Genomic DNA, 13,769 nt, shown 5'->3' with positions numbered 1-13,769 from the left:
TACAGTAGAGGAGGCCGTGGATAAACATGTCAGAATGAGAATTGGATGAGGAATTAAAATGTGTGGCCTCTGGGAGATCCTGCTTTCTCTGGAGGACAAAGTGTAGGTGTTCAGCAAAACGATCACACATTCAGCCAGACATTTTAATTCCACATCCCATTCCCATTCTGACATGTTTATCCACGGCCTCCTCTACTGTAAAGTTGAAGCCACACTCAGGTTGGAGGAACAACACCTTATATTTCTTCTGGGTAGCCTCCAACCTGATGGCATGAACATCGACTTCTCTAACTTCCGCTAATGCCCCACCTCCCCCTCGTACCCCATCCGTTATGTATTTATATACGCATTCTTTTTCTCTCTCTCCTTTTTCTCCCTCTGTCCCTCTTACTATACCCCTTGCCCATCCTCTGGGTTCCCCCCACCTTTTCTTTCTCCCCGGACCTCCTGTCCCATGATCCTCTCATATCCTCTTTGCCAATCACCTGTCCATCTCTTGGCTCCATCCCTCCCCCTCCTGTCTTCTCCTATCATTTTGGATCTCCCCCTCCCCCTCCCCCTTTCAAATCTCTTACTAACTCTTCCTTCAGTTAGTCCTGACGAAGGGTCTCGGTCTGAAACGTCGACTGTACCTCTTCCGAGAGATGCTGCCTGGCCTGCTGCGTTCGCCAGCAAATTTGATGTGTGTTGCTTGAATTTCCAGCATCTGCAGAATTCCTGTTGTTTGCTAAATATCCTGAGATAGCTACGAAAGCACTGAAAACGTTGCTTTCATTTCCAACATTTTTCTGCGAAGCGGAGTTTTCCGCAATGAATGCAACGAAAACTAAATTGCGGAATAGACTGGACATAAGGAACACCCTTCAAGTATCACTGTTTCCCGTCACCCCTCGATAGGATCGTCTTGTTGCAGGAAAACAAGCCAGGGCTCCCACTGATTCAGCGATATTGCTGCGTTGCAATGATTTTACATGTCCATACAAGGAAAATATGCGCTGAGTATTTAATACCCAAACGTTACTTAAAATGTTATGATGCTATTGACTTATAAGTGACTTGTATAACCATATAACAATTACAGCACGGAAACAGGCCATCTCTGCCCTTCTAGTCCATGCCGAACGCTACTCTCACCTAGTCCCACCGACCTGCACTCAGCCCATAACCCTCCATTCCTTTCCTGTCCATATACCTATCCAATTTTTCTTTAAAAATGATAATATCGAACCTGCCTCTAGCACTTCAACTGGAAGTTCGTTCCACACTTACTTCAAGCTCCCCTGTCCTCCCCTGATAATTGGCTAATCACTATATTCATGCAAGGAAAATATGCGCTGTGTGTTTAATATTAAATTCGTTAGATAAACTTTTTTAGAAACGAAATTGAGTGTATTAACCACTTATCACCTATATTCCGGTCGTGATTAATACCACCCGCCCCCCCACCCCCGCAATCAGAATCACCAAAAACGTTTCGCAGGAAAAAAAACCCAGCAGGTCATGCATGTGCACTGATGCCCGCGGAAGGCTTCATGGTCATTGTAGTCTTTCTCGGTTTAGCCAGAAAAAGTGGCTCACCTGAGGACTGGGAGAAATTCAGAGTTCAGCAGAGGAGGACAAAGGCCTTAATTAGGAAGGGGAAAAGAGATTATGAGAGAAAATTGGCAGGGAACATAAAAGCTGACTGTAAAAGCTTTCATAGATGTGTAAAAAGGAAAAGACTGGTAAAGACAAATGTAGGTCCCCTATAGACAGAAACAGGTGAATTGATTATGGGGAGCAAGGACATGGCAGACCAATTGAATAATTACTTTGGTTCTGTCTTCACTGAGGAGGACATAAATAATCTTCCAGAAATAGTAGGGGACAGGGGGTCCAGTGAGATGGAGGAACTGAGCGAAATACATGTTAGTAGGGAAGTGGTGTTAGGTAAATTGAAGGGATTAAAGGCAGATAAATCCCCAGGGCCAGATGGTCTGCATCCTAGAGTGCTTAAGGAAGTAGCTCAAGAAATAGTGATAATTTTTCAAAACTCGTTAGATTCTGGACTAGTTCCTGAGGATTGGAGGGTGGCTAATGTAACCCCACTTTTTAAAAAAGGAGGGAGAGAGAAACCGGGGAATTATAGACCGGTTAGCCTAACGTCGGTGGTGGGGAAACTGCTGGAGCCAGTTATCAAAGATGTGATAACAGCACATTTGGAAAGCGGTGAAATGATCGGACAAAGTCAGCATGGATTTGTGAAAGCAAAATCATGTCTGACGAATCTCATAGCATTTTTTGAGGATATAACTAGTAGAGTGGATAGGGGAGAACTAATGGATGTGGTATATCTGGATTTTCAAAAAGGCTTTTGACAAGGTCCCACACAGGAGATTAGTGTGCAAACTTAAAGCACACGGTATTGGGGGTAAGGTATTGATGTGGATAGAGAATTGGTTGGCAGACAGGAAGCAAAGAGTGGGAATAAACAGAACCTTTTCAGAATGGCAGGCAGTGACTAGTGGGGTACCGCAAGGCACAGTGCTGGGACCCCAGTTGTTTACAATATATATTAATGACTTGGAAGAAGGAATTAAATGCAGAATCTCCAAGTTTGCGGATGACACGAAGCTGGGTTGCAGTGTTAGCTGTGAGGAGGATGCTAAGAGGATGCAGGGTGACTTGGATAGGTTGGGTGAGTGGGCAAACTCATGGCAGATGCAATTTAATGTGGATAAATGTGAAGTTATCCACTTTGGTGGCAAAAATAGGAAAACAGATTATTATCTGAATGGTGGCCGATTAGGAGAAGGAGAGGTGCAACGAGACCTGGGTGTCATTATACACCAGTCATTGAAAATGGGCATGCAGGTACAGCAGGCGGTGAAAAAGGCGAATGGTATGCTGGCATTTATAGCGAGAGGATTCGAGTACAGGAGCAGGGAGGTACTACTGCAGTTGTACAAGGCCTTGGTGAGACCACACCTGGAGTATTGTGTGCAGTTTTGGTCCCCTAATCTGAGGAAAGACATCCTTGCCATAGAGGGAGTACAAAGAAGGTTCACCAGATTGATTCCTGGGATGGCAGGACTTTCATATGAAGAAAGACTGGATGAACTGGGCTTGTACTCGTTGGAATTTAGAAGATTGAGGGGGGATCTGATTGAAACATATAAAATCCTAAAGGGATTGGACAGGCTAGATGCAGGAAGATTGTTCCCGATGTTGGGCAAGTCCAGAACGAGGGGTCACAGTTTGAGGATAAAGGGGAAGCCTTTTAGGACCGAGATTAGGAAAAACTTCTTCACACAGAGAGTGGTGAATCTGTGGAATTCTCTGCCACAGGAAACAGTTGAGGCCAGTTCATTGGCTATAATTAAGAGGGAGTGAGATATGGCCCTTGTGACTATGGGGATCAGGGGGTATGGAGGGAAGGCTGGTGCAGGGTTCTGAGTTGGATGATCAGCCATGATCATAATAAATGGCGGTGCAGGCTCGAAGGGCCGAATGGCCTACTCCTGCACCTATTTTCAATGTTTCTATGTTTCTAAACAGAACATATTTGACTGCTACTCTTGTCCGTTGGCAACCCCACTGCCCCCATCCACCCCCCCCCCCACCGGTCGGCCGGTCCGCAGTGCAAATAAGGTTGGGGACCCCTGTCATAGATCATGTATCAGCGCTTATGTTTGTTAAACTACACAGACCTCCTCTAGTTCAGTGGAATCCTGAGCCGTACGTCACAACATGGCTGCAGTACCACAGATCAGCAGATGACACCAGGACAAGAGTTGCTTCAGACCCCCGAACACATATTACACCTGACCCTTTGTGGAAATTATTGCGAAACTTCTCATTGGTGGCATTTGGTAAGTAGGTAATTACTTTTAAATCGGTAAAATACATGATTAGTGTCTTTTTCTTTACTCGCTTGATAATTATATTTTATGATATTAGGGAGTGCAACAGTGCAATACTTTATCATATTATTAAGTATTATATGTTTTATTGTACCAGTTAGGCACTGAATTGTAGTGACAGGCTAAAATCCTGTTAATCTCTGAACTATCACTATATTTCTGTGGAGCTCTGGAATTGATATATTTCTTTCATCTTGGTTTACCATTATACCAGTGCCAAAGAAGAAGAATGTGGGCTGCCTTGAGGACTATTGCCCAGTCGCACTTACATCGACAGTGAGGAAATGCTTTGGGAGGTTGGTTATGACTGAAATGAACTCCCGCCTCAGCAAGGACCTGGACCCACTGCAATTTGCCTGTCGTCACAATAGGTCAACGGCAGACGCAATCTCCATGGCTCTTCACACGGCTTTAGACCATCTGGACAACACAAGCACCTATGTCAGGCCGCTGTTCATCGACTACAGCTCCGCATTTAATACCATCATTCCCACTATCCTAATGGAGAAGTTGCAGAACCTGGGCCTCTGTAATTGTATTCTCATCTTCCTAACCAGAAGAACACAGTCTGTGCGGATTGGTAATAACATATCCTCTTCGCTGACGATCAACACTGGCGCACCTCAGGGGTGTGTGCTTAGCTCACTGCTCTTCTCTCTGTATACACATGACTGTGTGGCTAGACACAGCTCAAATACCATTTACAAATTTACTGACAATACAACCATTGTTGGTCGAATCTCAGGTGGTGACGAGGGGGCGTACAGGAGTGAGATATGCCAGCTAGTGGAATGGTGCCACAGCAACAACCTGGCACTCAATGTCAGTAAGACGAAAGAGCTGATTGTGGACTTCAGGAAGAGTAAGACGAGGGAACACGTACCGATCATCATAGAGTGATCATAAGTAGAGAGAGTGAGTAGCTTTAAATTCCTTGGCATCAAGATCCCTGAGGATCTAACCTGGTCCCAGCATATCGATGTAGTCATAAAGAAGGTAAGACAGCAGCTGTACTTTATTAGGAGTTTGAAGCGATTTGGCATGACAACAAACAAGCTCAAAATCTTCTATAGTTGCACCGTGGAGAGCATTCTGACAGGCTGCATCACTGTCTGGTACGGAGGGGCTACTGCCCAGGACCGTGAGAAGCTGCAGAACGTTGTAAATCTAGTCAGCTCCATCTTGGGTACTAGCCTACAAAGTATCCAGGACATCTTTAGGAAACGGTGTCTCATAAAGGCAGCATCCATTAGAAAGGACCTCCAGCACCCAGGGCATGTCCTTTTCTCACTGTTACCATCAGGTAGGAGATACAGAAGCCTGAAGGCACACACTCAGCGATTCAGGAACAGCTTCTTCCCCTCTGCCATCCGACTCCTGAATGGACTTTGAAAGCTTTGGACACTACCTCACTTTTTAATATACATCATTTCTATTTTTACACATTGTTAACAATCTATTCATTACGCATAATGATTTACTTTATTTATTATGTATTAATTTATTTATTATTTATGCCAGGATATGTATTGTATTGAACTGCTGTTGCTGTCAACAAATTTCACGTCAATTGCCTGTGATAATAAACCTGATTTTGATTCTGACATTATATATACACACACACTATATATATATATATATATACACACACACATATATACATACACACCACACTCAATTTGTTTACCTGTTCATTACTCTAATGGGGCAAGGAGGTTGTCCAGTACATGAACAACAGGAATTCTGCAGATGCTGGAAATTCAAGCAACACACATCAAAGTTGCTGGTGAACGCAGCAGGCCAGGCTCTGCAGATGCTGGAAATTCAAGCAACACACATCCCTTACTCACTCTTCCTTCAGTTAGTCCTGACGAAGGGTCTTGGCCTGAAACGTCCACTGCGCCTCTTCCTATAGATGCTGCCTGCCCTGCTGCATTCACCAGCAACTTTGATGTGTGCTGCTTGAATTTCCAGCATCTGCAGAATTCCTGTTGGTTGTCCCAGCATATTGACGTAGTCATAAAGAAGGTAAGACAGCAGCTATACTTTATTAGGAGTTTGAAGCGATTTGGCATGACAACAAACAAGCTCAAAATCTTCTATAGTTGCACCATGGGGAGCATTCTGACAGGCTGCATCACTGTCTGGTACGGAGGGGCTACTGCACAGGACCGTGAGAAGCTGCAGAAGGTTGTAAATCTAGTCAGCTCCATCTTGGGTACGAGCCTACAAAGTATCCAGGACATCTTCAGGGAGCGGTGTCTCGGAAAGGCAGCATCCATTAGAAAGGACCTCCAGCACCCAGGGCATGCCCTTTTCTCACTGTTACCATCAGGCAGGAGATACAGAAGCCTGAAGGCACACACCCAGTGATTCAGGAACAGCTTCTTCCCCTCTGCCATCCGACTCCTAAATGGACTTTGAAAGCTTTGGACACTACCTCACTTTTTAATATACATCATTTCTGTTTTTACACATTTTTAACAATCTATTCATTATGCATAATGACTTAGTTTTCTATTTATTATGTTTTAATTTATTTATTATCTATGCCAGAATATGTATTTATGTATTGCATTGAACTGCTGTTGCTGAGTCAAACAAATTTCACGTCAATTGCCTGTGACCTGATAAATCTGATTTTGACATAATAAGATATATATATATATATATATACACACCACACTCAATTTGTTTACCTGTTCATTACTCGAATGGGGCAAGGAAGTTGCCCAGTACATGAAATCAGCAGGTACACAAACTGGGTGAGACATATATATAGATAGAGGGGATATAGGAAATGACAAGCATTTTGTCAGCTCCGGCACCTAAAAACATTAGCACTGCACCCCTGCTGAAAGGACATCCCACTTTCTAACAACCGTCCCCTTTCAGGCCTGGGGTCCCACATCTTTCCGACCACTCACCCCACACCCACAGTCCACCCGTAACCTCTACCCACACACACAGACAGATCCCCTTCACCCCAAACCCCCTCCCAGCCTGGGAACCACAACTAACTGATCCCACAGCCCGGGCTCGGGCGCAAAGCTAAAACCGGGGCTGCGGGACCGGAGAGCCCGGAGTCTGCAGCCGTCCGGGAGGACTCGGTCCCGGCCCTTTCCAACCGCAGCAAACCCCCGATTTACACAAACCCCCATTACTCACCTCCTCGATAGCAGAACCGCCGGCGACAACTGTGATGGGCACCGGGCCGACGGTCAGCAGGATATTCGCCGCAGCACCACCCGTGGCCGGAGGTCTGCACATCGCCGCCGGTGGCCGGAGGTCTGCACATCGCCGCCGGTGGCCGGAGGTCTGCACATCACCGCCGGTGGCCGGAGGTCTGCACATCGCCGCCGGTGGCCGGAGGTCTGCACATCGCCGCCGGTGGCCGGAGGTCAATGCAGCGCCACCAGTGGCCGGAGGCGGGAGTGACAACGGAGAGGTAAATCACAAACACGACAAGTGTGCAGATGCTCGAAATCCAGAGCAACACAAACAAAATGCTGGCGGAACTCAGCAGGCCGGGCAGCTCCTATCGAAAAGAAACAACAGTTGACGTTTTCAGTTGAACCCTCCTTCAGGACTGAGATGGAATGGGGGAAATATCTGAATAAAATCGGGGCGGGCGAGGAAATGCCGAGCTGGAAGGTGATAGGTGAAGCCAGGTAGGTGGGAAAGCTCAAGAGCAGAAGAAAATAGAATCTGATAGGAGAGGAGAGTGGAGAATAGGAGAAAGGGATGGAGCAGTGGACCCAGAGAGAAGTGATCAGCAGGTGAGAGGACGTGAAAAGTCAGAGAGGAAGAGAGGGAGTGGGAGGAAGAGGTGAGGGGGAGATTTGTTCACCGGAAGGAGAAATCGATATTCATGCCGTCAGGTTGGAGGGTACCCAGACGGAAAATGACCCTGAGGGTGGCCACATCAAGATGGGTTGACACGTCGGAAAGGGAATGGGAATGGGAATGAAAATGTTTGGACACCGGGAAGTCCCGCTCTGGACGGATAGTTCAAAGGTTAATTTATTATCAAAGCAGATATCCATAAACAACTGAGTATTTTTTTCTCCAGAGAGCCACGAAACAAACAAAGAACATGAAAGTCGTTCAGAGAGAAAAAAAATCAAACTCCCACCCCACCCCCGTATAAAAATGAACGGCATCTCGATCATCAACCCCCCAAAACCCACCCCTCCCACAAAAGGGAACAATAACATCGATCCCCCCAAAAAAACAACCCGATCCCGCACAACTGCGGAGGAGCCGGTGTCACCGGTGTAGAGGAGCCGCATCGGGAGCAGCGGACACAACGGGCGACCCCGGAAGATTCACAGGTGAAGGGTCGCCTCACCTGGAAGGATGTTTGGACAACGGAGAGAGTTCGGCCGTCCGGCCCTTTCACTGTGACCCCCGAACTCCACATCAAATCCGTCCAAACGAATCTGGGTGAACTTTAATGACCAATAAATATAATTCCTCTCTTTGATCAGCTGTCTGAGTGATTCCCTGACTCTGAGAGGAAGGGGTATCTATGGTTCACATTGTCAGGGTGTTGAGTTTACCAGGAGACAGAGACTGCAGGGACGGGAGGTTTTCTGTTCACTAATACACTGTGTGTGGACCCCGCTGGCAATTCTGGTGTTGTGACCCGAATCGAGACAAACACCACGCTGCCCACTCCACCAACAACACGGCACAGCCGGACACATAACAGGGGACTTTACATCTCACAACACTGGATTCAGTGATGAAACCCGTGATTAATGTTGTTGTCCCACTGAAATCATAAGAAACGTCCATTCAGGTGTTTTTAAATACGAGCGCTCCCCCCACAGGTGACGTCACACGGGCGCACCTACGCGCCTGACGTCACACATGGGCTCCCCACACCGGGATCTGCCCTCACGTGCGCGGTGTCCCACGTCACCCACGCGCTGGAGAGCTCGAGCTTTATCGGTTTAACGGCTGGGCTACTAATCACGTGACCAGCCTCTTCCCCCCCCCACCGCTGTCAACAGAGGAGTCAGGCACTGCGCTATTCCCATTGGTGCGAAGTGATGTCAATCATTGGTTACAACCAATCGCGGGGGCGGACCAGCAGAGAGGGCGTTACCCCCGCTGACTCCGTTGCCCGCCCAAAAGACAAACTCCTCATCAGAGCGGAACAAATCCCAAAGTAAATGTCCGCTTTCTGATTTATTTCCATTTCCCTCCGAGGGAAGTTGGGGCGTTTGTGAAGCGTCTCCTGCGGCCGGAGTCTGATGTATCGCTGAGAGGTAGGAGGAGACCGCTCGGCCCGTCGGTTTGATGCCGGTTCCCCGGGGAGGGAGAGGGGGATTTTATTGAAAGGATGAAGACGGTGAGAGAGGGGGCGGACAGGATGTTTGTCCCGGTGGGGACAGGAGGGGCTCATCTGTGGAAATGTCTGAGCCCACGGTGGTGGCGATTCACCACATTGGGGGGCAAACACCGGCAGACTGTTGCCCTGCAAGCGGGGACAGGAGTGGAGTTGGGAGGGTGGATGAGGAGAGGACATTTCGGATAGTCGGGGTGATAATTGCTGACACCTCCACATCCCTTCAGCCACCTCTTTCAGATCTCTGGGGTGAACACCATCTGGTCCAGGTGACCTATTTACCTTCAGACCATATCTGTTTCCCAAGAACCTTCTCCCGAGTAACATAACTTTACACATTCTGACCACTGACATCTGGGACTTCCATATTCCTGCCAGAGTCTTCGACAGATAAGAGTGATTTACAATACTTATTCAGTTCATCTGCCATCACCTTGCACCCCCACCCCATTACTACCTCTCCAGCATCATTTCCCAGTGGTTTGATATCCACTTCCGCCTCTCTTTTACACTCTATGTACCTGAAGAAAAAAACGGCGCTCTCTTTAATATTACTGGCTAGCTCACCATCTTTTCTTTCTTAATTACTTTAGTTTCATTCTGTTGGTTTTTAAAAGCTTCCCAATCCTCTAACTTCCTAGTAATTTTTGTACTATGCCCTGTGTTTGGTTTTTATGTTGTCTTTGATTTCTCTTATCAGCCACGGTTTTGTCACCTTACCTTCAGAATACTACTTCCTCTTTGTGATTTATATATCCTGGGCCTTTCGAATTGCTTCCAGAAATTCCAGCCATTACTGCTTTGTTTTCATCCGTGTTCTTTTCAAATCAATTTTGACCAATTTTTCTCTCATGCCTCTCTAATTGTCTTTATTCCACATCTGACTTTAGCTTCTCCTTCTCTAATGTCAGGGTGAATTTGATCATATAATGATCACTGCCCCTAAGGGTTCTTTGAACTTAAGTGACCTAATTAATTCTGGTTCATTACAACACCCAATCCAGAATAGCTGATCCCCAAGTGGTCTCAACCACGAGCTGCTCTAAAAAAGCATCTTGTAGGAATTCTAGGAATTCCTCCTCTTGAGACCAACACCGTCCTAATTTTCCTAATCACCTGCATGACAATCCCCCATGACTATTGTAACATTGCCCTTTTGGCACGCATTTTCTATCTCCCATTGTAATTTGTGGACCACATACTCACTACTGTTTGGAGGCCTCTGTACAATTCCCATCAGGGATTTTTTTTACATTTGCTGTTCCTTAATTCTACCCACAGATTCTGCACCTTCCAACTTTATGCCACCTCTTTCTAATGATCTTGTTTAATATTTTACTAACAAAGCCACACAACCCCACTACCAGCTTGTTCTTGGCTTACTCTTTCAAGAAAGATGTAAGTATCTGGGAAACAAGAGGACCTGCAGATGCGAGAAATTGAGAGAACTACACACAAAGTGCTGGAGGAGCTCAGCATGTCAGGCAACATCTATGGATGGGAATCAACATTTCGGGCCAAGACCCTTCATCGGGACTATTGATACCCGCATATCTAAATAGGGAAAACCTTTGACAAAATTTAGTTCAAGGCGTAAAAATAACCTGCCAAACAGAGCTCAACAGTTAACAAATACAACAAAGGTAATGAACACTTTCATCAATATCAACATTGACTTTTTTTTATATAAAATATATCTTGGTCCCATTTCAATCAGGAAAATTAACAAAGATAAAGACCTGAAATGACAGCTTTAGAAAAGACTATTTACACTCAGACTCACTTAGATTAACACTACCTTGGACAGGAGGAGGAAGGGGAATAACACACATGAAAAAAAATCACACAACAGTAAGTATATATTTTCATCAAAAATGAACAGGATTCAGCACTCCATGTGTGTATATGCAATCGTGATAAGAAATACAGACCAGAAAACTTCAATGAGAGGACAACTCAGAAAAATGAATCATCACTATGGAAGAAAACATTAACCAGTGGAATGAGTATGACCCTCCATGGGAGACATCCCAATGATCTGAGCAGACGAGATGGTGACAGGGAAGCATCGAGCACCTGACTGAGAGTTGGAGACCTCTTCCGAGAAACAGAGGAGTTCCTTGCTGAAATACAGGACAAGGTGGTCAACAAAAGGAAAAAAAAAACAAATACATGAAATACACACAAACAAGGCAGCAAGTGCAGAAAATGCCAAGAGAAACCAGACACAATCCAACACATCTCAGGATCCTGCAGCAGTTTAACTCAATTTGATTACTCATGCAGGTACAATCAAGAGGCAAATATCATTCACCAAAATCTTGCTTTAAAATACAAACTCATGAATGCCCTCCATCACTTCATTAAGGCACCATAAATTCAAGCCTGATCCAGTTTTAGAGTCAAAATCTTACAAATTATATGATAATCAATACATTATTTCAAATAGAACAATCCATAATAATCATCCTTATACAATATTACAGGATAAACAAGCAGGAACAACTCCCCCAATAGATAAAACCACTCCCAACACACATTTTCCTTGACCAGTGGAGCACCTCACCACAGATATTGTTTGTGTCATCAGTCAGAAAACAGAAAATATTTCTCTGTCAATCAGCTTCCAAATGTTGCTACTCCGTCATTTGTTGCCACACCCCACTGCTGATTCCCTTCTCCTCATCATACGTTCTTACCCCGACCATCGTCCAGAGCCCCAAACTCTGCCCTGCCTCTGGTTTCTGACCCTGCTTCGTTGAACATCCAACTGATGGTTTCCCATTCTGCTTTCAGTCTTTAGAGGACAGTGGTGTTTTCTAACAATCGTTTAGAAGCAGGGAAAATGACCCATAATGTGAAAATGTGCAGTGAACAAGGAGGTTAACTACCAATGTCATTCTTCCTCAGTCCAGAGGTTAGAGGGGCGAAGAACATCTCAGACAGAACTGCAGTCAGCTCGACTTCTTCAGTCTGCAGAGAATTCAAGGGAAACCTCTTCACCCACACAGTGGTGACTGTTTGGAACCCATCACCAAAGGGAGAGCGAGAGGGGAACCACAGGGGTGGAATTTAAAGGACTGTCGTGGAACAGAATCACTGGCAGGGTCCAGCCGGCCTGAGTTGACTCTCTACTGTACACTAAGCGTGTCATAAATTCACTAAGTACCGGAGACAGAGTTTAAAATAGAACTGATTTATATGTCACAGATCCAGAATATTAAACTCCAGTCCCATTAAAGGTGAATATGCAGCAGAAGAAACTCCTCCCATGCCCAGTGACCAGGGTGCAGAACTGGGTGTGGTGAGCAGCAGCAATAATTGCAGAGTTCAGCACTAACAGTCACTCTCGAAATTGCATCAGCAACGGTGATGGACAAATATCCTGCATGAAGCTTATTGAAACTTCCTCCCAGTGTGAACCTGGTAGTGTGCCACAAGGTTAGGTGACTGAGTGAATCCCTTCCCACATTGAGAGCAGGTGAATGGCCTCTCCCCAGTGTGAACTCACTGGTGTCTCTGTAGGGTGGATGACTTGAGTGAATCCTTTCCTACAGACTGAGCAGGTGAACGGCTTCTCCCCAGTGTGAACACGCTGGGGTACCAATAGTCCGGATGACTGAATGAATCCCTTCCTACAGTCCGAGCAGGTGAACGGTCTCTCCCCAGTGTGAACTCGCCGGTGTACCAATAGTCCGGATGACTGAGTGAATCCCTTCCCACAGTCTGAGCAGGTGAACGGCCTGTCTCCAGTGTGAACTCGCTGATGACTCTGTAGGGTGGATGACTTAGTGAATCCCTTTCCACAGTCCGAGCAGGTGAACGGCTGCTCCCTAGTGTGAACTCGCTCGTGTGCCATTAGGTCAGCTGACCGAGTGAATCCTTCCCCACAAATTCAGCAGATGACTAGCCTTTGCCCAGTTAGAACTGACTGGTGTGTCCACAGGTTGGAAGACCAACTGAATCCCTTCTCACGCATAGAACAGGCAAATGGCCTTGCTCAGTGTGAACTTACTGATGTACCTTCAGTTGAGATGAACGAGTGAATCCATTCCCACAGTCTGAGCAGAGGAATGGCCTCTCCCCTATGTAAATTGACGGACGTGCCAGTTGGTCAGATGATCGAGTGAATCCCTCCCCACAGTCTGAGCAGGAAGGATGATCGAGTGAATCCCTTGCTCCACTTCTTAAATATCTGGCCAAAGACAGCAAAACTAGCGTGCTGTGTTCGAGATTCCCGGAGACAAATTTCTTGTCATTTTTAACCTGTAAAGAGATTTACAAAATCCATCAATGGGTGATGGACAACATTTCAGATGAGATCACTTCAGTCGCTAAGACGTGAACTGACATCACACAGTTACAGTGAGGTTCAACCAAAGTTGGAGAGAGAAATCTTCTAACTGGGCACAGTGCTGGTATCTGAAATGACCATCAAATTCTCTGATGCTCTTCCTGTCTCTATAGGAATGGGGCATTTCTGCCATCTCCAATCTGTCACCTGGCTTAGT

The 13,769-nt window shown here is 46.0% G+C and overlaps 2 protein-coding genes across 2 annotated transcripts in view; one reads left to right on the top strand and one right to left on the bottom strand.

The window, feature by feature from the left end:
* Positions 1-7,356: 7,356 nt before the first annotated feature.
* The window catches only part of LOC134342002 (gastrula zinc finger protein xLCGF3.1-like), a 44,788-nt gene continuing 38,375 nt past the window's right edge, over positions 7,357-13,769 (top strand). The window contains exons 1-2 of the mRNA XM_063039939.1: positions 7,357-7,573; positions 7,975-9,178. The gene's annotated coding sequence lies outside the window, so the exon portion shown is untranslated. The remainder of the gene's footprint in view (positions 7,574-7,974; positions 9,179-13,769) is intronic.
* The window catches only part of LOC134342005 (zinc finger protein 585A-like), a 66,655-nt gene continuing 62,324 nt past the window's right edge, over positions 9,439-13,769 (bottom strand). The window contains exons 6-7 of the mRNA XM_063039944.1: positions 12,770-13,152; positions 9,439-11,381 (exon numbers count right to left, since the gene is read on the bottom strand). Coding sequence (XP_062896014.1) covers positions 11,199-11,381; positions 12,770-13,152 — 566 coding nt within the window. The 3' untranslated portion in view covers positions 9,439-11,198. The remainder of the gene's footprint in view (positions 11,382-12,769; positions 13,153-13,769) is intronic.

Source organism: Mobula hypostoma, unplaced genomic scaffold (genome assembly GCF_963921235.1).
Source record: "Mobula hypostoma unplaced genomic scaffold, sMobHyp1.1 scaffold_94, whole genome shotgun sequence".
Classification (NCBI taxonomy): Eukaryota; Metazoa; Chordata; class Chondrichthyes; order Myliobatiformes; family Myliobatidae; genus Mobula; species Mobula hypostoma.
The sequence above is the reverse complement of the archived record's forward strand: the minus strand, read 5'-3'. Positions and strand labels throughout refer to the sequence as shown.